Source organism: Lottia gigantea (assembly GCF_000327385.1).
Source record: "Lottia gigantea unplaced genomic scaffold LOTGIsca_30, whole genome shotgun sequence".
Taxonomy (NCBI): Eukaryota; Metazoa; Mollusca; class Gastropoda; family Lottiidae; genus Lottia; species Lottia gigantea.
The window spans coordinates 2,623,431-2,649,046 of NW_008708987.1; the positions used below are offsets into that span (position 1 = coordinate 2,623,431).

The following is a 25,616-nucleotide window of genomic DNA, read 5'->3' on the forward strand; positions in this document are numbered from 1 at the left end:
AGAAAAGAAAAGAAAGGTAAACAAATAATAAAGTAAGAAAAAATAAATAAAAGTCTGTAATTATGGTTAGTTAGAACTATAAACATTCCCCTCTCAGTTGGAGACAAATCTACTTAAACTAATTCTTATTTCATTTCTACCCACCTACACTTCATCTTAATCTTATATGTTATAGCTGTCTAGGAGACCAGGGTTGTTGTTTAGGTAATGGCTGTTTTAGCCAGTAATGTCTGATAGTAAATGATAAATGTTAAGCTGTAACTATATACAGTGTAACAACCTACACTACCAAGCCTTTTTATAACCGTTTCTGATTAATGTTGTTGTTTGGATGATGTTTTTCTTAGCCAGTTACGTCTGATTCTAGATCTAAATGACTGACTATAACTCCTAGTTGAACTACTTACTGTTTAATTGTCTCCCTTTGGTACATGAATTTATCAGTTTTTGTTATGGTAACATTGTAAAATCATCTTTAGGTTTTCATTAGAGAGTAACAGAGTGATTAGTTTTACTAACTTTATTTGTTTATAATCTTTTCAAAAATAGTACTACAATTTACTTCATATTATACCAGGTTAATCAAAGTATACTCTTTCAGGTTCTTGTGGATTGGCTGACATGAAATCCATAGAAATAGAATTTCTCAAAATAATGATTTTACAGTAGTACTATCTTGATAGACCTAAAATAAGAAACTGTAAGAGAAGAGGGTTCTATAATTTAATTATCAAGATACTAATCTCTGTAATTGGAGAACTCTGTTCTTTTTTTCATTAACTAATTGATTTCATGGCTTCTTTTATTCGAAAGTTTCATTGCTAGATTAACGCTATCATTGACTCTATAAACAAATAACAAAGTTTTTATAATGTGAACTGTCAGAATTTGATTCAGTCTAATATTAGTTGTTGAAACTAGAAGCATAAATAAACCAAGTATTACCAATCTGAACCGCAAAACGAAACCCTGTCAGTGATGATAGTCAGAGGGGCTGGCACAGAAAAAACAGTTGTTGTTTTTATGGAATGATACATCTATGTGATATTCAGTCTGTGTTGGTTGAATATTCTTAGAAACTTCTTTATTTATGCCCTAAAATTCAGATTTAATATATTGTATTAGGACAGTTGAGAGTGTATTAATAATAATAATAATAATAAACATGGTCCTGTCTAACATTCAGTCCATGGGGATAATTTAATGAATGAAAAAATAAAATACACAATACAACCTGTTTAACAGATACACAATTACATGTGTATTAAATGGACAGATTGTATTGCTATAACAAATTAGTCCATATATATTTAACACCAATGAGAACACAACCCCTTTCTCAAAATATCTATCTTACAATTCTCCTAAACTACAGGAAGTACATTTTAATTAACAAGTACTTAATAGATTTAACGAACCATCCACTAATTAGTGACAAAATTACTTCATTTTATTTGAAAACAGTAAATAAAAGAACCAATTATTTGTGGGAGAAATTGAGAGAAAAGTAAATAATAATTCTTGGATTAGGTTGTCTAGGGGATTGATTGATAATGAAGTAAATAAAAACCATCATTATACCCATTATTCTTATAATTACTAGTGTAAAAATATTCACAACAGAACGACCGTCTATTCGCAGGAATTTAAACCTGGCAAAACTCATTTCATACAATTCAATTTTATGTTGAAAGATCAATTTAAATGACGCCTCCTTACATGCCAAAATTTGATTTTGTTATTATTACTAAATTATTTCAAGAAATACTGTGAGCTGTGAAAACTCAGTTGAAAGATTTTCAATCTCTGTCTCTCATGACAGGTTTTTTTAGGTTTTTTTTTTGCATGTTTGACAATAAGCTCTAGTTGAGATAAGGCTGTACCTTGCTGGATGTTTCTGAAACGGTCTCTAGCTCAAGGCCACAAATTCAAAGCAAATGACTCATGCTGAATTTGACAAAAAATAAGATTGAAATTACATCCGCTCGATACAATGCTTATTTGACTTCTATATTAAAGGTGGTTTACCTAAAGACTTGTAATAAAAGGCAACAGAAATTTTGCCTCATATCAAAAAGACCCTAGTTACAGCTCTGTGGCTCTGTTATTATCTTGATGTTATTTTGTTTTGATGGTGATCCTGGGTTTGAAACTAGAGTTGTATATCAGTTTTAAAAGATTATTTCTATAAAGAATGGTTCAGGAGATTACTATTATTTACCTACCTTATACATCACAAACAACTTATCTCTAATTATTGGCTTGGATTCATGGGAAATTTAAAATGAAAATTGATAGGTTTCAAACAGTAGATATTTATATATTTTATTATAGAAGATTATTCTCAGTCATTTAAACAAACAGTCATCTAAACAAACAGTCATCTAAACAAACAGTCATTTAAACAAAATGAGAAATAAGTTATTTTGTTTATTTAGGTGTGATACAATATAATATTATAGAGAGATTATTCCATAGAGAGATATAGACTATTAAATCTCCAGTGTAAATCTACATATTGATAGTTTAACAGTTAACTAATAATCAAACTATACAGCTAAAATTGAAGAAAGATATTCTGTTAATAGAAGTTAGATTCAACTCATAAATACCAGTAGTCCATTTTATTTTTCTATTGATTTACTAGAATAAATTGTAATTGAAACTATATAAGCCATCAGGCCAGTAACTACATGAGGCAAGATGGGGAATGCCCCTCCAAAAAAATGGATTGCCCCCCCTGAAAAAATTCTGACAACTGATCAATTCTATTACTGCAACTAAAAACCAAACATCATTGTCCCTCCAAGATATATTACTTGTCCCTCTAGATATATTACTTGTCCCTCCAGATATATTACTTGTCCCTTCAGATATATTACTTGTTTCTCCAGATATATTACTTGTTTCTCCAGATATATTACTTGTCCCTCCGGATATATTACTTGTCCCTCCAGATATATTACTTGTTTCTCCAGATATATTACTTGTTTCTCCAGATATATTACTTGTATCTCCTGATATATTACTTGTCCCTCCAGATATATTACTTGTCCCTCCAGATATATTACTTGTTTCTCCAGATATATTTCTTGTCCCTCCTGATATATTACTTGTCCCTCCGGATATATTACTTGTCCCTCTGGATATATTACTTGTCCCTCCAGATATATTACTTCTATATCCCTCTGAACAATCAAGTCTGGTTACTGTCCTGTAAGTCAGATATATCTTGTTACTTATAAAGAGAGGGCTGCCTCTGTTTATATTTTGAAGCTTCCTGAATGTGCATTAATGTCTTTATTTGATTAGGAGGTAATCTTACAGTCATCTCTGTCAATTTCTCTCTCTGATGTTAATGGGTTTAGATGAGATTTTTTGAGCTGATTAGACTAATGTTAATGGTATCTATAAGTGGATTAAACTGATGTTTTCTAATTGTTTATACATATCAGGGACACTGATAGCATCAGCTTGCACCAATTTGCTTTTTCTGATAAAGCATATTTTATGATTAGTATCATCTTCAAACACTTAGTTTTAGTGAAATTGCAAGAACTACAGACATCTGATTGAAAACTGGAAAGTCCCAAATAGAAGTCAAAGATGTCTCTGATACACATAAGGTAGAAAACCTCTCTACAATCTCTTTAAGTGATATTTAGTGGTAGATAGAGATCACATTAAATAGCAGAACACAATATTAGGTTGTGTTCACTAAAACCAAGGAGTAGTATACCATAAAATTGTGTTCCAGTATTAAATGTTGATGTTATTAGTAGTAAATAATTACCATAAACTAGTATAACATACTACTAACCCTTTCGCACTGCACAACTCCTAGAGTACTATAAACCACAGCTTGTCCTATTCTGTCAATACAGGTGTTGTTAGTCTGTTATTAATTCTCAAACTAAGACCGAAGCTGGATGTTCCTCCAGCAATCTGACACTTTCAAGAGTTTCACCTGAAAACCTGAACTATTGTAAAAGGTGATCTAATGTTGTATTATTGTTTGTTAAAGACACCAGAGATCACAACTGTATTATATTCAAGAGAGTGGTTTTATAGTGTATATCTCCTTTATAATTTGGCAAGTCGGGGAAATATTTCAAACTGAACAGCCCTGGATGTATTGTTCCCCTCTGAATAGTCAACTTTCGTTCGGACTTATTTTTCTTGAAATACGAACCGTAATGCTTTAGCACCATGACCTTGTCATTAAGGTGTAAAATAAACTGTTATGTTTCTGGCACTAGGCCTCCAATCTACTCTAACCCTTACCCTACCCTCTGACCTAGTCTACAGGTTGATCAAGACTACCAACAATTGTAGAATAAAACTGATCCTTTCACCTGACTACTATAACCTAGTCTTAAAAGTGAGTAAGTTCATAGAAACTACTATGTAAAGCACTGGCCGAGGTCACAAATAATCTAGTCTACAATTGATCAAGACTATCAAGAGTGAGTGGTAGAATAACTCTTAGCCTTCCACGGACTACTATAACCTAGTCTACAGTTGATCAAAATTACTAACAGTGAATGGTAGAATAACACTAAACCTTTCCACTGACTACTCTAATTGATTTCTGTGGTTGAAGAGTTTTAACAGATCACTGATCGTTAGTGATGGGAAACGTATCGAACATGACTTCTATGATTAAACAGTTATCGGAAATTCCTATTTCATTTAGTTGAATGGTTTGGTCGGAAAGGTTATTAAGAGATTACTGATCTGACTTCATTTCTGATGTTTGCGTTTATTTGGAATTCCACGAGGTACTGAAAGGATTCTGTTATTTACATTGTTTCTAATGGTTATGAACGGATTTAATTACAGTTTTTTTGTTGTCAAGGATTTTAAATTCCATAATGCCCACACAATGGTAAGATATGTTGTTTTTGAATCTCTTATCTTTTTAGCGTATAGGATGATAAAAATAAAACAAACTTGACTACGTATGTTTTTAGAAAATGGATTGTATGGTCATTGTATTGAGAAACTCTCCTTTCAAATGGATCTTCTAATTATCCCAATTTGATAAATCATTTTTTAGGTCGTTTTTGGAAATAACTTGTAAAACATTATAGTTTATGGAAACTCAGGCCTTCCTGGTTCATGCTATAAAAAACATTTAAAAGACTAAACTAACTAAACTTGACAATTTTTGATAACGATATATAATTCAATCCTAAAACTACATAAAAATAACTTTTAACTGTACAAAATTTAAATGTTTGAATTTTTCTAATCTGAACACCAATGCCTTGTTCCTTGTTTGATAAGTATTTGTTGTAACTGCTGGTTTGATAAGTATTTGTTGTAGGTCTAACTGTAGAAATATAACGTTGAGAATTAACATACTTATATCAAAATTGATTTTTTTGAAGAATAAGAGAAAGTGAACAGGTGTGTTTATGAGAAATATCTGATAATATTAAAATATTCTGTATTTATTGTTTATTCTCTATAAAATACAACATAAATCTTCTCTTTCTCTGATTTCTACTGATAACAACTCGTCTTTTATCATATTATCTCTCTAACAAATAGAATGGAATAGAGTTTCTATTGTCAAACTGGAACAAAGATATATCACTCTTCTCTGTCTGATATTAAAACATAAACACAAGCATTATAGACAGAGGGAATGAAGTAGAAGTCTCAGTGTTAAATTGTTTTACTTTCTCATAGGTCTTGGTGTTATATCTGTTGAGTATTTTCTTAATGAATCAGTGGTTTGCTCGCTAACTTGAAGGTCCAGTCAGTGGCACTTCTCATTAAGAAGAGACAATAAACAAGGTGTCATGTGCCACACAAACTGTGCACTTTAAAGATCAATCAACAGTGGACTTAAAGTAGAGCAGGCTGATGCGGCTGTCCTGACAAAATTTCCCTCATTGCACACTATATGGCATTACTTTGCTAGACAATAAGTCAGAGCGTAAGTTAAAGGGATTTTAAAGAGGTTTTCTAAATTTTGTATGCATATCAGGGACATTGATTTGCATTATTCAAATTTTCAATCAGACGTCTTTGGTTCTTCTAATTCCACTAAAACTAAGTGTTTCATGATGTTAGCCTCACGAATTTGCTTGAATCATATAAGACCTTTGCGGAGGTGACGTCATAAAATACTTAGTTTTAGTAGAATTGCACATGACTCTTTAAGGTTCTACTAAAAGAAATAGATATTGTATATTAGAGGTTTATAAACTACTTCCAATATCAAACAAACTGAAATAAACTGATGACTTTAAACTTATATCACCTCAATCAGTTCCCCAATTTATTTATTTATTTATATTTGTAATAAAAGCAGAACATCAGAATGTTACATTCGGAACCAGGAAATTTAACTCCATTTTATTTCATCAGAAAGTCATCATTATTTATCAATTTAATATTATAGTCAGTACTGTGTGTTTAATATTTTAAAAGGCCAGTTGAAATTGAAACAAGTTAAAGTCTGTGTAATGGTGGAGTGAAAACATTGAAAGAATTAAAATAATAATAGAATTTCTATCGATTAGTGTGTTTTTTACCATAGAATAGACTCTTTATATATCCATTATGTCTATCATTGTCTCAAAAAACAGAATAATGTGGCTTAGAGAGTTTGACAGAATTATCCTGGAATTGTCCAGGATTAAACGATTTGTCTGGGAGAGGTTGTTCCTTAATCTGTGCCTCTTATTCATTGAAAGGTTGACCTTCAATAATGATACATGAAAACATACAGAATTATTCTGGAATTGTTGACAAGTCAGCTTTTTGTCTGGGTGTAAAATCTGTTTTTATTATTTATTGAAGTTTGTAGGATCTTATAAGAATGACAGTATGAGGATAATTAGCAGAATTCTAATCTAGAAGTTGATATTATTTGCTGTATTATGTCTGCTGAAATGTTTCTATTTCTGTCAATAAATAAAACAAGACAAGCCTCTCCCTTTAATCTTTATGGGAGGCAATTGTTGTCACTTCAGGGTCATTTGACTTTTGGAAGTTTTGATATCTCTAATAACTCTACTGATGGACAAGATTGTCCCCAAGGTCATTTTTAAACTTTCTGGAAGGCACTGAATGCAAGTCAAGGGAATTCAAATTTGAGGTTCACTTTGAGTACTTCTATTGTGGTGAATGTCACTAGTAAGTCAAGACTTGTTCACTCTTCTAGAACACCTGATGTCTTTTGGTGACTGGGTTAAGCAACTCTGTATCTCTTTTTGTGAGCCCATATATCTATTACAACTGTTTAAACTTCTACAACATTTCAGTCTTGAGTTCAAATCTAAAGACTTTATTGAATTTGAGTGTTATAAATATTGTGGTGGTAGTCACTAGCAAGGCAGTGATAACATCTTCTAGAACACTTGATTCCATTCTGATACTCGGTTTGTCAACTTGGTTTCTATTTGGAAGAGTTCATCTGACATTTGTTCTAATATATAACTATTAATGCACAACCAATTAGCAATATAAAAATCTGTACGAGAAATTCCATTAATAAAAATCTCATCCAAATTCTGATTATATTGGTAGTAAAAGTTGTCAATGAGTGACATTTTAAATTCTTATAAAGTAATGAACTTAATCTAAATCATTCTAAACACCTGATGATACTTCTCGTTTGAGGAGTCCACTACTATACAACTTTTACTACTGATTTTGTCATTCTTTGGGATATTTGGTCAATAGAAGTGTTTTGCTAGTACAGATTTTTATCCTACTTTGTCTGTATTTGTTTAACATGATTTTATCAGTTCCCTAGAGATTTTTAACATGTTTAAAGTAGAAATAATGAAATGGTTTGTCAAGTTTTTAATATTTAAGAGCATCTCATTGTTTTGTAGTTTCATAGAAGATAAAGGAATTCATTAAGTGATTAATAGTTTTTTTATAGTTCAGAGTTTTTAACTGAATTTTTTCTATTTTTCTGCCATTAAAAATATATAAAATATCATGTGAATTGTTGAACTGAAGGTACCAAAGGCACAGGCGTGGGATTTCATGTAGTGCCGCTGAAGCCTTAAATTTTGGCTTTTATCCTTCCTTATTTACATAGTTTTTAAAATAAAATACTTGAATCCAGGTTTTATGAAGGCTTCATCCTCTATATATTTTAGCCAGTAAAGTTCATGAAATATTTTATTTTTTATAATCTCACTATTTTTATAAGTGGATTGGATTTCAAGTTGAATTTTACAAATGATTGGCGACTTCAATAAATTGCTAATGTATTTCCTGAGAGTTTTGAATTTTATTTGATATTTTTTTCACAAACAAATGACAAGTTCAGAGCAGAAGACACTTGTCAAAGTTTATTTTTACGTATTAAGTTGAAATCTCTGTGGAAGGAGGAAGTGTTTTAATGATTTTCTGTTTTCTGTTGTTATGCCAACTTGTTGAGAGTAAAACTAATATTTTGAATTAATGATCAAGTAGGGAAATAACTTGAAGATTTGTGGTGAAGTTTTACATTTGATAAATATTATCTTTTATTGCGTAAGACGAAAATCAAAAATTTGTATGTTGACATTTTGATTTTTGATTTCAATGAAAAATATTATTATATGAAAGAAAATCAGACTTCTGAGTGAATACTAGGATGGTGAAAATCAATGCTTTAATTGTCTCCAATATACATAACAAATTCTGAAAACCTCTGTACAATCCTTATCCTAATATAACAACAGTTTCCCCATTGTACACTTCACATATTCATTTAATATTAAAAACTGATACTTTAGCATTCCCCCTAAGTTTTATTATTTATTTATTATTGATGTTGTTAAATTCCTTGTCATTTATATTTTTCAGGATGCCAAGTCGGACTCCAGTGAGGGTGAGGTGAAGAAAGCTCTGGATGCAGTTGACAAATCAATAGATGGTTATGATGATCATTCAGTAGCGTCAGACGAGAGCAGAAAATCTCAAGAACTACCCCCTCCTCCCAGTGTACCAGGGGCTCCACCTGCACCTCCCGGCGTACCTCCAGTTCCTCCTCCGCCAATTTTACCAGGAGTGCCATCCCCTCCACCACCCCCAGGGCTACCAGGAGTGCCACCAGCTCCCCCTGCTCCTGGAGGGCCTGTACCTCCACCACCCCCCTTACCTGGAGGAGGGCCACCAGAGGGAATCAAATTGTTATCTGCTGTTGCTGAAGAAGAGCTTCCATTACCGCCCCCACCCCCAGAGTTTGAAGCCCTCAATGGAAATCATCTACCCCCACCAATGAATGGACACGATGGTCTGGAGAATGGGTTCAGAACACCGTCTCCAACTCAATATGAATCCATAGAGAAATTCTCAAAAACTGTACCCACAAGTGGACCACTGTCTCGTCGCCCTGAATTCATCATTCCTCCTCCTCCATCATTCCCACCACCCCCAGTCCCCGACGAGAACGCCCGACCGGTGAGCTTCATGCAAGTCAATGAGCTGTCTCCTGAAACTCAAGACAAACTATCCAACATGATGCAGAACCCCAATATGCAGAACCTGATGAGTCCCCAGTCCATGGGAGATTCGGTCTGCTCTCTGCCTGAACCTGAAGCTGTGTATGATATGCTTGAGTATGCTGAGAAGTATTTTAATAATCACGTACGAGATTATGGTGGCACTATCATGAAAAGTTTGAAGAAAAGGCGGCAATCAGCTACAGTAAGTTTTTTTTGATTTTTTAATTTTATATATATATATAATGTATATAAAGTTGAAATTAGAAATTATTTTATTGAAGAAGCTAATAAGCTAAAAGCATGCTAAGATATTATGTATATATGAATTGAATATGGATTAAATAACAATTTGTTCTCTCAAAAATGGACTAAAAGTGTTTCATTTTACCAAGAATTGATGACAACCCTGATTACTTTATATATATATATATATACAGACAAAAAAATGTTTTTATCGACTTTAAACCAAAAACAAAATGCTTCAAGAGATTTACAAGGATTAATTAATAAACTAACTAAAAAATTAGTAAATTTATAACATTTTCCAGAAATTAATAAAATGCCACGAGACACAAAAAAAGATCCAAGGGGTCAAAATAAAAAATTACATATATATTTACCTGCCCAGACATTTCTTTGAAAGATTACAAGATATGAGGCTATAGGACTGACAGAAGGGATATCATTTTTATAAAATTCACATTGAAGAATGTTTGCCTACTTACTTATTATCATGTAAAAGCAGTAAAGTTATAAAACAATTCCATAAAAGAATAATTTAAAAGAAATGACTAATGAGGGAATACCAACTTTTTTGAATTTTTATTTTTTCTTTGCATCTGGAACAATTTTGAATAGACATTGAGGACTTCACAAAACTTTCATCCTTAAAGGTGAAGAAACATCAACGATAAATCAATTCTAAATGAATTGGCTGAAGTAGATATTTAGAATACGAAACTTCATTACTCTACCAATAAACTCTTCTAAATCACTTCGCTTTTCAAACTTTTTCTTCCTCCTTTTGAGGAGAGTTCTTTCATCAAACCAATAAAATCTCATAACATGTCATGGAGTGTCATGGCCAGGGAATTTATTGAAATAGCGTTTAAAGGTACAGTGCCAGTTTGAGATGGACATTTACATGATGTCATTTGCTTGGTTACCTTAAACAAATGGTGGTTGTGGGTTCTGATCTTGGACGGCATGTGGAAGTCTAGTGACCTTGAATAAGTCCTCTTTCTACATTATTCTAGTCAACCTAGCAGTAGATGGGTTAACAGTGAAAGAATCTTGTTATCCTTGTACAAAATAGTTGTTTCTTTGTGTTAACACATACTAGATATATATCGTACAGAGTGTTTTTTTAATGTTAAAGTTTTAGGATGAAGTGGTGATGAAGGCAGAGGGTCCCTTTTATTTAATGACAGTTAAGAGTGATACTCCCCTATGTCAATGTTAAAGCTTTCTAAATTACCAACTAGGATATCAAACTAGATCATAATATAAGATTTATTGCTGGAAGTTTATTTGATAGGAATGATAAAATCATAGTAGTGTAAAATGTTAATAGAAATGATAACTTATATTCTACTTCATATTATACTCAGTACTGGTATTACAAGGTTATAATAGTTTCTATAAAAGCACTGGCCAAGGTCAACAGTTTATAACATAACAAACAACAGCATGTTACCATCTACCCACCAAGATCTCAATCATGTGATTCACATTCTGGTATTAATGGTATTTATAGAATATATATTATAGACTTGTAAGAGTGGAAGTAAAACCATACTTCTTGATTGTATTGTGGTATCTTGTGGGGCACATTCAACACAGGGATATGGTAGGATTTCTGGTCTAGCCTAACCTGTGACAACATCACATCCCTAACTGGGTAGGATCAGAGTTTTTGAACTAGTCTGCCCCATTCATTTTGTTGGCTTGTTCATTAGCCCCCTTTTACACCAGGCCGTTCCGTTTTCTGTCCGGACGGTTCTTTGGTTGTAGTGTAAATGAAAATCCATTCGATCCGTTCTGAGAACAGATATATTTTATAATATAAAAGGGTTATTAAGACTTGTATATAAAAGGTTTTCTCCTTGTGATATGATTATTTGATATTTTCACTGAACAAAGATTAAATATAACAGCATACATTACAGTAGAATACTAATACTGATTGGTTTAACTAAAAATTCCTGTTTCTGAGACTAAAGTATGATTGGTCAAATAAAATGGTGAATCTGTTTAATAATATCAGTGATGAAGACTGAATATAACAGTTTGTATAACGATATAAATATTGCATGTTGTTTTTAATTGACTCAGTCTAGTTACATCAGATAATTACAGAAAAATACTCACGATAAACCATGATATTGAATGAGAAAAAATAGGATTGAGAAATAATAAACGATTTCCAATTGTTCCTGTCTAAAATAATATAGAGAGAAACAAGTGGTGTTATTGACTAGCTGTCATTAAAGTGCTGTTAATACAAGACAAAGAGATTTCCAATTGCAGGTTTCTTTAATATTACATGTTGTTGATTGACTGTAAAATATTGGAGATAGTTTTTGATGATAGAATGAAGTAACTTTATGATATGGAATAATAGATAGAAATAGTTCCTATATGTTGGATATTTAAATTCCATTTTTGTATGCTCTATCAATTTTGGTGATAATCAGACAAATTTAAAATTCGTTAAATCTTATGAAATGAAATAAAATTGGGTATGCATTTTAATATTTTGCTCCAGGTTGAGCTGATAAAAACTTACTTAATCTACGGCAGAGAGTAAATTATTTTCTATCTGCAGATATAGAGGTAGGATATCAAATGATCCTAACAGCATAAATGAAACTCCAAATACAAATTCACAGTTTGACAACACATTAGTAGCAGCTAATAAACTTTTCACATGTGAAAGTATATCAATTTGAATTGGGAAAATATTTCATAATGAAAAGTGGTATCAGGTGTCTAGAAGAGTATCCATACCCTGTCTGGTGACACAACTGCTCAATTGGCTGCAGCCACTGAAATTTGTACATGAGGAAGTATATCAATCATAAATGAGGAAGTATTTCATACTAGAGTAAGAATACTGTCTGGTGTAGTATGAGATAAGCACTCTATTATAATGTATAATAAGTTCTTTGCTCTCTCATTTCTTTTGATAATTTTAAAGTGTCTGCTTTTTATCAACTTATTGATTTCTTTAAAAGACGGAATTGACGCGTTCAAAGGCTATTCATATTTTTTATCTATTTGACAAAAATCCTGAAAGCAAATAAAAGTCTGGAATGTTTCAGCAAACATCTGGTTTCTGGTAAAAGATCGACTGGTCAATAAAAGATGAATATATTCTTGGTTGTGTGATATTGAAACACTTCTTTTAAAGTTCAGTTCGTTATTGACCATCATAGGTCAAACATATTTGCCATATATTAGACCATATTTGCCATAGCTCAGTGGTGGTCTTTTTGAATTGTAAAATATTAAGCTGTAAGGAAGATAAAAGTGTCTTTGAAAACTTCAGTCTATGAAGATTCTTGTTATTTACTGAAGAGTCACAAGGCCAAACATCTTTTCATTTCTAGTTATTAACTCTTAAGTGATTTTGACAGAGTAATCTCTCTTTGAAATGTCGTCTGTTTATGATCCTAATCAAAAGAAATCTTACAAATATACTTGAAAACTTCAAATGAGAACGTAATTATAATGCTTAATAGATGTCAAATAGTGTTAGAGTGGACCTCTCTAGTAGTCTCTAGTATAAAATCCAGAGTTCGGTGAGGTCTGGTGTTTCTATAGTGTAGAGTTAGATGATGTCTGGTATTTCTATAGTGTAGAGTTAGGTGATGTCTGGTGTTTCTATAGTGTAGAGTTAGGTGATGTCTGATGTTTCTATAGTGTAGAGTTAGGTGATGTCTGGTGTTTCTATAGTGTAGAGTTAGGTGATGTCTGATGTTTCTATAGTGTAGAGATAGATGATGTCTGGTGTTTCTATAGTGTAGAGTTAGGTGATGTCTGATGTTTCTATAGTGTAGAGTTAGATGATGTCTGGTGTTTCTATAGTGTAGAGTTAGGTGATGTCTGATGTTTCTATAGTGTAGAGTTAGGTGATGTCTGATGTTTCTATAGTGTAGAGTTAGATGATGTCTGGTGTTTCTGTAGTGTAGAGTTAGGTGATGTCTGGTGTTTCTATAGTGTAGAGTTAGGTGATGTCTGATGTTTCTATAGTGTAGAGTTAGGTGATGTCTGGTGTTTCTATAGTGTAGAGTTAGGTGAGGTCTGGTGTTTCTATAGTGTAGAGTTAGATGATGTCTGGTGTTTCTATAGTGTAGAGTTAGGTGATGTCTGATGTTTCTATAGTGTAGAGTTCGGTGAGGTCTGGTGTTTCTACAGTGTAGAGTTAGGTGATGTCTGGTGTTTCTATAGTGTAGAGTTAGATGATGTCTGGTGTTTCTATAGTGTAGAGTTAGGTGTTGTCTGATGTTTCTATAGTGTAGAGTTAGGTGATGTCTGATGTTTCTATAGTGTAGAGTTAGATGATGTCTGATGTTTCTATAGTGTAGAGTTAGGTGATGTCTGATGTTTGTCTAGTGTAGAGTAAGATGATGTCTGGTGTTTCTATAGTGTAGAGTTAGGTGATGCCTGATGTTTGTATAGTATAGAGTTAGATGATGTCTGGTGTTTCTATAGTGTAGAGTTAGATGATGTCTGATGTTTCTATAGTGTAGAGTTAGATGATGTCTGGTGTTTCTATAGTGTAGAGTTAGGTGATGTCTGATGTTTCTATAGTGTAGAGTTAGGTGTTCAGATGGGACAATAAATAGAGGTTTGTGTGCTATAGGCTGTACACGTTAAAGATCCCTCGACAGTTGGAAATTGAGAAAATGCAGGAAATTGAGAAAATGCAGGCTATCTGTTTATGAGAAAACTTACATATTATTAACAAAATAATTCTAAATCAGAAGGTTTCTTTCTGACTATTTTGTATTGTACACTTGAAGATACTTGCTCTTGAATGCAAAATAATTTCTGATATCTAATACCAGTTGGTTAAGAGTCTATCCAATCTTGTTTCACTCTATCACCTGAATCAGTTCAGGAGGTGATATATTTGTACGTTATTTCAGACTGAAATATTAAGGTACAGGCAGCTTATGGTTTCTGACAGGAATGCTCCAAGGTCGTTTATCAATTTAATCACCAGACTATTCAAACTGACTTCCATCTACAATTCACATTTATATTTAACAAAAACAGAATTACAGGTCATTCTTACAATATATTCCTAGGTCACATAAAACTTTTCAAATTTACAATGACATGCATAATCATTGCTACGAGAGGTTGGGAAGAGGGATAAAAGTTAAGGAAGCACCCAATCATCTAATATGTTTGCTGGCAGCAACTGTCAAACTTTCTATGCCAAGGTTTTCAAATTAAGTCATTTTTCCTCATAACAGTCGACACAGGTGTAAATTGTTATGGATAATGTGGGAAAGATCAATACCAAGAACTTTGGCCAAGGATCAGCTAGTAGCCTAGATAGGATCATAGAGAATCATAAACCTGATAAAGTAAAAATCTTCTTGTTATTTCAACATTTATCAAAGATAACAAAAGTCAATTTGACTTCCACCAATAGAATTAAAGATTTGAACGGCAGAACGATACCAGAAAACCAAAATAAGTTTGACAACACATTGACAGTAGCAAATGATCTTTTCTCATAACATTTTCTATAGATAATTTAAAACTGATTTGGCTAACAAAGAATGAGTTCAGGCTGAACCAATGGACCACACGCATTTACCATCTCATAAAACTGTAAAAAAAGTTCCTTCAAATATCAAAGAACAAGATCAGGGTCATCTAATAGAACACAGACATTTAACATTTCATAATACCACACAATAGATAATACAGGTTGAACTGAATATCCGAGAACGTGTTCAGGGTCAACCAATAGAACACACCAGACATTTGATAATCTTTCCCAGAACATAGATAATCTGATAAACGAACAGAAACAGACAGAAACAGACATGGCAGATATGAGTTAATTGAATGTAGAGCTGATAGGAAGAGGAGGATACGAGTTAAGACAGGACACAACGTGTGACTAGACCTTCAGTGGGAATAGAAAAATAATAAAGTTAAGACTTGACCAGGGTTTCTCTAGTTAATTAGATATAGCTCCATATATCATAGTTGATATTTCTCAATGATTTGTTCATGTGTTTCAAACGTAGCATCGTGCAGGGGTCAGTGTACACTTAATGGTCCTGGTGATGGCTGTTCAAGAAAATTGCATAGAGAGCAAAGCAGCACAGTCCAGGGTCCTGGTAGGATCTGTACAGAAGAATGGAAATACCACAAAAAGATCTTTCATTTTCCATCATTTCAAATTTTTTATGTTTTTCCCCAATCATTGTCATTGTCCCGATACACCACAGCACATCTATATTTATACCTACTACAGGGTGGGTTACATTGCACACGATGTCTGAAAATATACCTCCAGATAATTATTTCATGTGGACATCCAACATTTTCCACCTGTGATCAGATTTGATTGACCAATACAACAAATAAATACAAGCCCATAAAAATACATAACTTGGTTATTAAAAGCCCCTGAAAAACGTAAAATTTTGGTTGAAAACAAGATCAATAAATGAGATGTAAAATTTTGTGTTTCAGGATGTGTTATCTAAAGAAGAAATGTTAAGATATTGTAAAAGTGGTTTAATACCAACATCTCATATACATCTACATGATGCTGAGAATATCCATCAAGCTTGTAATATATTTAAGGTATGTATGATTCGACATGACCTTTCAATACACTTCCATTGACTGTCAAAATGGTGACAATATCAGATTGAGCAGCTGTGGACCCAGGGACCAATCTATATTCAAGTCCCAACATTATTCTTTGCCTCCACCATACCTACAGTCGATTTCCTGTAGGATTTAGGTTATTATATATTTCAATGAATTAAAAGAAAAAAATGAAATATGACAATACAAAAATATCAAAAGAAGTAAAGGTGCTGGTCTAGTGGTCTTGGCATTTTTGAATTTTCCTATGCACATGTTTTGTAGACTTTCTTTTGCTCAACACATCTGAAGGAGACTTTTTAATAATATGAACGCTTCATTTATTTCAGGATATCACTAAGTATATTCGAGATGAAGCGAAAGAAGATTCGTCCGTGACGACCATACAACATATTATAAAAACAGGATTAGAACGTATCGAGCTACGAGATGAAATCTTCTGTCAGCTGATCCGACAGACCAATGAAAACCCTGAACCAGAGTCACTTCGTCAAGCCTGGGTTTTAATGTGTCTCTTCAGTGCTTCTTTTGCTCCCAGTAAAAACCTTCATAAAGTAAGTAGAAATGTCCTGAAAGGCTTTAAATCATCATAAAATATGTGAAATACAGGTCAGTTAGTAGCAAGTTGGATTATCATCTGCCAAGACAGTTTATTGGTTCAGTTGGAAATGAGTACGTCTGCTAGAACAGTGGGATAGCTCAGTCATTAGCTATTTCAGAATATATAAATAAATATTGACTGAAACAAATATATGTTAAACAAGGATTCAACTTTATTTTCTGTGTTTTTCAGTATATGTTATCGTATGTAAAGAAATCGTGTTTTGATAAAAATGTTGGTAAATATGCTCTGATGACCCACAATCATTTAACGATACCTCGTGCCACGTCTAGAAAATATCCTGCTTCTTCCATTGAAATTATGGTTTGTACTTTCTTATTTATAACATATAAAACAGCCATTTTTAACAAGGATAACAACTTGTTCACTTGTTGGTCCTTGACCTCTTGGCTTTTACATCTTGGTTAACTGGAATTATACGGAAGATCACCAGACTTTCAACCCACAGCCACTATTTGCTCAACATAACAAAGCTCTATTTGACTTCATATTGGAATCGTAAAGAGCATTATTTGGCCCCTTTTACAGATGCAGCTTTCAAATGTACCTTATGCTTACAATGCTATTTTATAATATTTGGATCCCAATTGTGATGTGACTATGTTTATGGGGCAGTTAGATAATGGAATATTACCCATTTCCAACTCCTCAAATTCAGGAAAAATGGCTTCCTTTCTCCTGGATTATAGTTGACAAAGTAATATTCTATTACTTTTTCTCTACTTTTGTTTTATTAATTTCATTCTACTTTCATTTTATTATTTCAGAGTGTTCAATCACTAGCACCTATTGTGTGTAAAGTATTTTTTATGGATGGTAAGACGAAGGCTGTTAGTATGATGCCCTGTGATACAGCTACAGATGTTTTAGAGAAGGTGGCTAGAAAAATTGGTTTAAAATCTGTCGAAGGCTGGGCTATTTATGAGGTAGGGCTAATTTGTTTCATAGTCAGCTTTTTGTTGATGAGTTATATCCCATGTTAACCAGTTCATGACCATTTGTAACTTAGTTCTTCTGTACACAGTCAAACATTGTCCATTTAAGATATAGCCTACATGTAGTTGTAACTTAGATCACCAATTTACTTTACTCGTTGCTTTCAGAGTTATGTCCCATTAATTTACGTCATAGCCATTATAATTTAATAACTTTGTAAACAAGAACCTACCAAAATTCTAATTCAGATTTTTTTTTCATTATGTCCCATGTTTGAAATTTGAAATGTGCTTGAAACTTAGATCTCCAATTCATGCATTCGTTATTTATATTCATGGATTATGTCCCATATATTTACATGTCAGCCATTATAACTTAGATTGTTTGTATGCATGTCTCTATATTTCAGTTAACGAATGAATATGAAAGGTTTATAAGAAGTTATGAATATATAGCTGATATAATGGCACAATGGGAACTGTAAGTCACGTTTTTTTTTAAATTTTCTTTACAGAAATCGTCATTTAAATTTAAAGATATGAAATAAACACTGTATATTCATTGTATTATATGATTGTGTTTATAATGCACACCCCTTCTTAACCTCAAGTACTTCTGGAAACGTTTTGTAAAAATTAGCGTTCAAATGTTCAAGCTGCATTTTAGTGGTAAATTCTGCTTTTTTAGTCATAATTATATTTGGCCCTACGTATGTTGGTAGGTCCTGTATCTATGAAATATTCTTCAGTTGATGCAGCACGATATTTCTTTACATCAATAGGTGACATTTCATGTTATATTTTCAGTCAAGATAGAGTAGCAGCTAAACCTAGTCATTATGAAACAATATCTAAAAAAGGACCGAAGTTGGCTCTAGGTGGAGCAGACGCGAAGATTATGTTTAGAAAACGAGTTTATAAACATGTACACGACATTCCTAACGACCCTATAGAATATCATCTTCTATATGCTGAGGCTGTTTATAAAGTTGTGAAGGTAAATTTGATTTCAGATAGATGAATAATATTTTACAGTGATAATAACTAATATACAGAGGGAATTCTGATGTCTTATAACAGAGGAAAATTCAGAAAAAATCCATAAAAGAGAAAATCCTCAAGTTCCATGGGGAAATCCAGGGAGAAATCCTATGAAAAGGGGGAATCCTTGTTTCTTATAATAGAGGGGTGAGGGGTCCTCATCTCATATGGACCTCTATAGATAAACATCAAATCTTCCAAATGTAAAACTCATTTCATTTCAGATCTTCCATGTAAAATAAACATTATGTATATATTTTTAGATGGATGAGTTTTCTATATCTGATAAAGTAGCATTACAACTGGCGGGGTTACAGGCTCAGGTCATCTGGGGAACTTATGAAGAAGATAAACAATTCAGGTAGAGAAAATACTTTGATGTTATTTTTATCTGTTAAATCAGAAGGAGAATATAAGGCATAACACAATCTTAATTAGAATGAACTAAATGGGTCTGGTTTGATTAAGAATACATAATTGAGAAAAAAGAGTTATTTAGGTAACATAAACGCCATTTCATATTATTATCCCAGTCCATCCCTGTCTTCATTAGACCACATAGATGTAAAACTCCATTTCATTTCACTATTCAAATCCACATAAAAAGTAATAAGTAAAAGTCTATTTATCAACAAGATTATGAGGAAACTAATTAGCAATGGTAATTAATTATTGTTAATTATTATAGATATGGTGAAGCTGACCAATATTTATGTAAAAGAATTTTGGCCTCCTCAGGTAGAAACTGGTCAAAAGAAGTTGCAAAAGCTCACAAGGTAGGAAAAAATCTGCAATTGGTCGAAAACTTGTAAAACCTTGATATTTCTTGAAATTGTTGTCCAAGCTTTGAAATAATCTTATTTTAGTCTAGAGTGCATGATAATGCCATGAATATTTTCAACTGTCTTTTAGAATTAAAAGATTTTGAGAGCCAGAATCATTGAGAAGTTCTTAGGTCCTTGAATTTTCTTTTCTTTTTATTATGAATTGTATTGGATGAATGAAATTTTATTCATTCTGTTTCCAGCATTATGGTGATGGTAAAAGTACCCTGGAAGCTCAAGTCTGGTATTTAACGTGTGTCAAACAATTTCCCTTATATGGATGTACCATGTTTCCTATTTTACACAAAGGATTGTGGGCTCATTCTAGTGACGCTTTACTAGCAATTAATATGGACGGAATTAAATTTGTGCGTGCGAAGGACAAAATGGTGCTACATGATTTTAAATATTCACAAATTGAATCTATTTATATCGATCCGAACGACAACTATATTACGTTAGAACTTCAAGATAAAATTGAAACAGATTGTCCACAAAGAACGTTTATGTTCGAAACGAACCATAAAGAGGATGTCGGCCATCTTGTAGCCAGTTATTCGCCCCATCATGCATCTTGGATGAAGGCAGATTATGAAAGTTTGAAAAAGGTGAGTGAATTTTGAGAAGGGGCTGTAACATAGTCTGTTAGAATGTTAAAATCTTTTCATGACTTCATTTGCTTTGTGGTTACGAAAAATCGTGGTCGTGGGTTATAATCTCAAAAAATAATAATAGTAATAACATTTTAAATGACAGTGGTGGAAATAAGGTGAAAGATCTCTTCACAATTTGGTTAACAAGTGGGCGGAGCAAAGCAATGTGCCCAATGATTTTGTCTAGCTCTTTTTTTAGGATTAAAAACTGTGCATTATACTTGCAAATATATGGTATTCATATTGAAATTATATTACTTTCTGAATGCTTTACCACAATATATATCATTTCTGACTTTATTTGTTATGAATTCCAAAAAATTATTTCATAAATTTTGTGTTTTCTATATTTAGATAAAGATGTCCGATGAAGAGAAATTAAAACTATATGAAGAGTTAGTTCGATGTCGTAAATTATTATCAGAGAGTAGATTATTACAGAGACCAATCACTACAGCTGATACTGGCTTCTTTAAAAATACACTTCGAAGGTATGTCGTCTTGATTTTTACCTGAATAATTCATTTAATGAAGGAGTATCTTTCAAACAGCAGATATCTGACACCAGATTCAGAAGTCTAAATAGGATCAATTTGAAACTAGATTGGAATTAGGTTAATTTAGATTTTCCCTTTTCACACATCATGTAAAATAAGGTTCATTTTAGATTGACAAGGTCCTTTTATATATCAACAGGTTAACCAAGTCTAAAATTAATACCTTTTAAATTTAGGATAGCTATAGATTGTTCTTGATATTCGCAGATCACCCTCGTGCATTCTAACAATGATTTATTTACAGGTTAACCAAGTCTAAAATGACCACGTTTTAAATTTAGGATAGATATAGATTGATTTTGTTCTTGATATTTATTTTACAGGTTAACCAAGTCTAAAATGACTTTCCTTTTAAATTCAGATATAGATTGAATTAGTTATTCCCAGATCACCCTCTTTCATATATCATGAAGGATATGTTTTTTTTTACAGGTTAACCAAGTCTAAAATGGACAGATTACGGAACTACGCAGCTGGTGATACTGGTCAATTTGACGTGAATTATTGGTCATATACTAAATTACCTATAAAACAGAGTTTAACGTTAATACACGACCCAGCGATGGAGGAAGTTGCCATCAAGATGTTTACTTCTATTTTAATTTATACTGGATATGAAGAATCAGGTTAGCTCCCTTTAATTATGTTTTCTTAGGTGGCGCTCTATCGGTTCCAATTCTGCCCTAAATTGAAAGTTATGAAACGAGATATGACACATTCAATATTTACCCTTTTATTATACGCCCACATGAAATGGGGGGTGTATATTGACGTCACCCATGTCACTCGGTCTGTCCACAATTGCTCGTAAACACTCTACAAGTCACAATTCTTGATTGATTCTTGACTGATTTTGATGAAACTTGGCATGAGTGTTTGTAATCACCCAAGGATGAAGCCTATTGAAAATCCAAAAAATCGAAAAAATAACGAGTATGAGTTATTGCCCTTCAAATTTTAGCTTGTAAACACTCTAGAAGCTTCAATTATTGACAGATTTTAACGTAACTTGGTCTTTCTCCAATACTTTGACATCCTACTTTTAATTCGGTGCACATAGAAAACAATCTGAACCCTGTTCCAAATTGTTTTATTGAACTTCTAGTTGATTCCATGAATCCCAACAGGATGAGAAGATCTCACCAATCTAACAATGTTTTGTAACATGTTAATGTTGTATTTACTGATAAACAATGTATGACTTTTTAAATTTTTAAATTCTATAATCAGGTAACAACAATGATAACTATGATCATACTGGAATGATTCAAATCGTCATGACAAAATGTCTAGAGAGTGACCACGTCTGTAACGAGTTTTATTTACAATTAATTAAACAGACTACAGATCATCCAGGTACGTGGTGTAGCTTCTTTAAATATCATCAGATAGGTAGTGTCCAGGGCTGTTCTTATCCAATTATCTCATTGCATACAGCTCTATTTTGTTCTGTGTTTCATTTTTTTCTATGGGCTCCTTTACTCATTCGTAATTTCTGGTTTCTATCAAAATTTGATGAAAGAAACGAGACAAAGATTGGCTCATATAAATAGAGAGAATCCCTCAGTCAGTCCTAAATTATATTGTGGCATTTTGGAACTCCAACTGGAGAAGACTGGCAAATACAACGAATTCTTGAGCTCTCAGCAAACATGAATGGTAAATACTGTCAAATCAACAGTCTAGATCTCTAGTCTGACATGACTGGTATATACAAATCAAATCAATAGCCCTGGTTATTAGGAAAAAGCATGAAATTATCAGTTTCACACTAGCACTAAACCTGCACTGCCTGATGAAGTAATTTTATCAAAATCATTTTTGCATGAACTGTACAGTTATCAGAGATATTTAATGCACAGCCCTTGACCATCATGAAATAAACAAAAAACAGGTCCTTGTTTCTCAAAAAATCTTATTATAAGGAAATTTGTCATAAGTCTGATTTTTCAAATTTGACACCCAAGATTGATGTCTAAGATTGATAGGGGTTGTATAGCCTCTTCCCCTATTTCTTCATATTCAGTTTAGATAAAAAAAAATTGATATGATTTTTGGAACAACAAGGGGTCAAGCCAAGTTAAGTTTATAGAAAGAAACTAAGGCCACACTACCCTAGAAAATAATAAACTCTACTCCATGGTGATCTGCATGTGCTTAAATATCTTTGACCTACTTTAACTCAATGTTGACCTCAATGTTGACCTCAATGTTGTTATATCTAACTTATAGTTTTAAACCAAATCAAACAATTTTCCTTTCACAACCTTAAATATCTAGAATTAATATAATTATCACACCTTTACTAGAACCTGTTGGACATCTTTTAGATCCAAAATTTTAAACTTGAATCACCTAATGTCTGATAAAATGAATCTAATGTCTCATGTAAAATTTCTGAGCATTTCTTTCAGTATTTTTTTCTGTTGTTTTTGTCACCTAATGATGTTGTTTTCTTTCTTTTTCTCTGCATGTTTATTATTTTGGATGCTGTTTTTATTTTGGTTTTAACAGATGAGAAGAGAAAATTGGGTAAGATATATGATAGACAATATAAAGTTTTAAAACCGAGATAAGGCCAGATATTTTCTCTTTGTTGGATAATGAAGTTGACGAAGTTGAAAATATCAAAATGTAGAAAACGAAAACTGAACTCCAACAGAAACTATGTATTTTGAACTTTATAAAATCTATATCTTGTTTGATACAACCTAGCTGTAAATGGGTACAGATAATCCAGGAAAGATCAATGTCACAAGGTTTGGCCAAGTACAATCTGGTAGAAAGGATCCTTAGTAAACTTGTAAATGATTCTTTCTTTCTTTCTTACTTATTTGCTTTTATCAATTTAACCGTTTGTAATTGAGTTATCCAACAAATATAAAGATTTCTGCTCTAAAGAAAATACAAATAAATAGCACGAAATTGCACCTTTACTAAAATATTTGACTGATAATCCTTGAATGACATTTAGAAGTAGATAGAACATTATATAAATCAAATATGACTGATATTTCAACACAATCTTTGCTTATTTTATAGATAGTTGAATGTATATTAGATATTATTTAGTCTCTATATATGTTTGTAACATTGTAAATGTTTGAATGTTGTGTAATTCTCACCTGTTTTAAATTCCCTCCTGTAGACTAGCTACTTGACAAGGTGGAGATCTAAATCAATTATTATGCATGCTCACAACTCTTGAGAAATGTAAGCTTGATTTGGTGGACAAACATATTTAAAATTAAGCTCAGACTCATAGCTCGTTTCTCCTTTCCAGATCCATTTGTTTCCATTTTTCTATTTATAAAGAGCTTAGTGAGATTTTCCTCAACTTGAGTTTTTTTCATTACAGATCCCAACAGTTATGTAAATAAACGAAGTTGGCAGTTGATGGCCGTTACCACAAATATACTTCCTCCCCCAAATACACGAGTTCAGAAATATTTACAAGTTCATCTTAAAAAGTGTTCGATGGATTCTACGACAGAGGAGGGCAAATACGCTAGATACAGTTATAAGGTACTAGCCGTATACAGTTATTAGTTATTTTAAAAATCAATGAAGTATATTTGAGCTAAATGGTGATAAGGAATACGAAGCCCAATGCTCTGTAGCATACCTTGTTGTATTAATAAGCATCATGATGTGATGAAAAAGTTAAAAATTATAATCTTTGATTACAAGAGTTCCCTCCCTTCATTGGTTTCTGTATTTCATTCAGTTACTTGTGACATCTGTGATATATCAGTAACATAATTTTTACTGATAACGAAGTTTGAATCAAGTCTCTTGTCACTGTCAAATACAAATTTTAGCATGACTTTGTCTCTTAGGATACGTTCTCACCAACATCTAACACAAATACACATAGTGAATACAAATACAAATCCAAATAGAAATAGTGAATGCAATGATATAAAATTAATATTGTAGTTTAGAAATTTATATTTATATTTTTCAGTGTCTTTCAAGAACGTTAGAAAAGAAACGCAGGAAATTTCCTCCTTCAACAAGAGAGGTTGAATGTGTCATACACAGGTTAGAAATATTAACAATGGCTTTATTCCCTTCACTCACATAATCATTGAGTTCTTCATTGTATAGTGCTGTAAAATACAAGATTGTAGCATGAGATGAACTCTATCTTATTACTTAAACTAAACCATTTAGAGAATAGAACTAGGCCATTTTCTCTAATTATTGAATTTTACATTGAGAAATATGAAGAGTTTTAATGTAAAATTTTTGTTAAATAAGACCCTGATGTTCGGATAGGTTAAAACTTACATTATTTTCAGAAAACCAATCACAGAGAAAGTATTTTTTATGACTGGTGAAAGTAGAGTGATAGAATTTGATTCAGCTGCTAGCTGTACGGAGGTAAGATAGCGATATGTTTCTATATTGGTGAAAATACCTGACACTGAAATATTCTACAAACAGATTTGGACCCCTGGGTTCTGCTAATTTCCTGAGTTTCAATGGTTACTTTTTGTAAGACCTCCAAACCCAATTCGCCCCATAAATTGGGAAATCTGATAAGATCAGTGGGTGTTTTATGAATTATTAGGGTGGGGTGGGATGAGAGGGCGGTTCAGAATTCTCAGAGGGGGTGGGAGATTCTTGGATCTCCAAAGTTCTTCTCAT

General features: G+C 32.5%; 1 protein-coding gene across 1 annotated transcript in view; it reads left to right on the forward strand.

Moving 5' to 3' along the window:
- Positions 1–25,616, forward strand: part of LOTGIDRAFT_119149 (hypothetical protein) — a gene marked incomplete at both ends in the record, with an annotated part of 95,251 nt that overhangs the window by 65,424 nt on the left and 4,211 nt on the right. Inside the window, 17 exons of the mRNA XM_009057582.1 lie at positions 9,026–9,149; positions 9,273–9,666; positions 16,191–16,304; positions 16,661–16,885; positions 17,125–17,256; positions 17,721–17,879; positions 18,299–18,369; positions 18,696–18,885; positions 19,193–19,290; positions 19,618–19,705; positions 19,957–20,361; positions 20,761–20,897; positions 21,396–21,589; positions 22,194–22,319; positions 24,322–24,488; positions 24,931–25,007; positions 25,268–25,349. Of these exons, the coding sequence (XP_009055830.1) occupies positions 9,026–9,149; positions 9,273–9,666; positions 16,191–16,304; positions 16,661–16,885; positions 17,125–17,256; positions 17,721–17,879; positions 18,299–18,369; positions 18,696–18,885; positions 19,193–19,290; positions 19,618–19,705; positions 19,957–20,361; positions 20,761–20,897; positions 21,396–21,589; positions 22,194–22,319; positions 24,322–24,488; positions 24,931–25,007; positions 25,268–25,349 (2,783 nt within the window). The remainder of the gene's footprint in view (positions 1–9,025; positions 9,150–9,272; positions 9,667–16,190; positions 16,305–16,660; positions 16,886–17,124; positions 17,257–17,720; positions 17,880–18,298; positions 18,370–18,695; positions 18,886–19,192; positions 19,291–19,617; positions 19,706–19,956; positions 20,362–20,760; positions 20,898–21,395; positions 21,590–22,193; positions 22,320–24,321; positions 24,489–24,930; positions 25,008–25,267; positions 25,350–25,616) is intronic.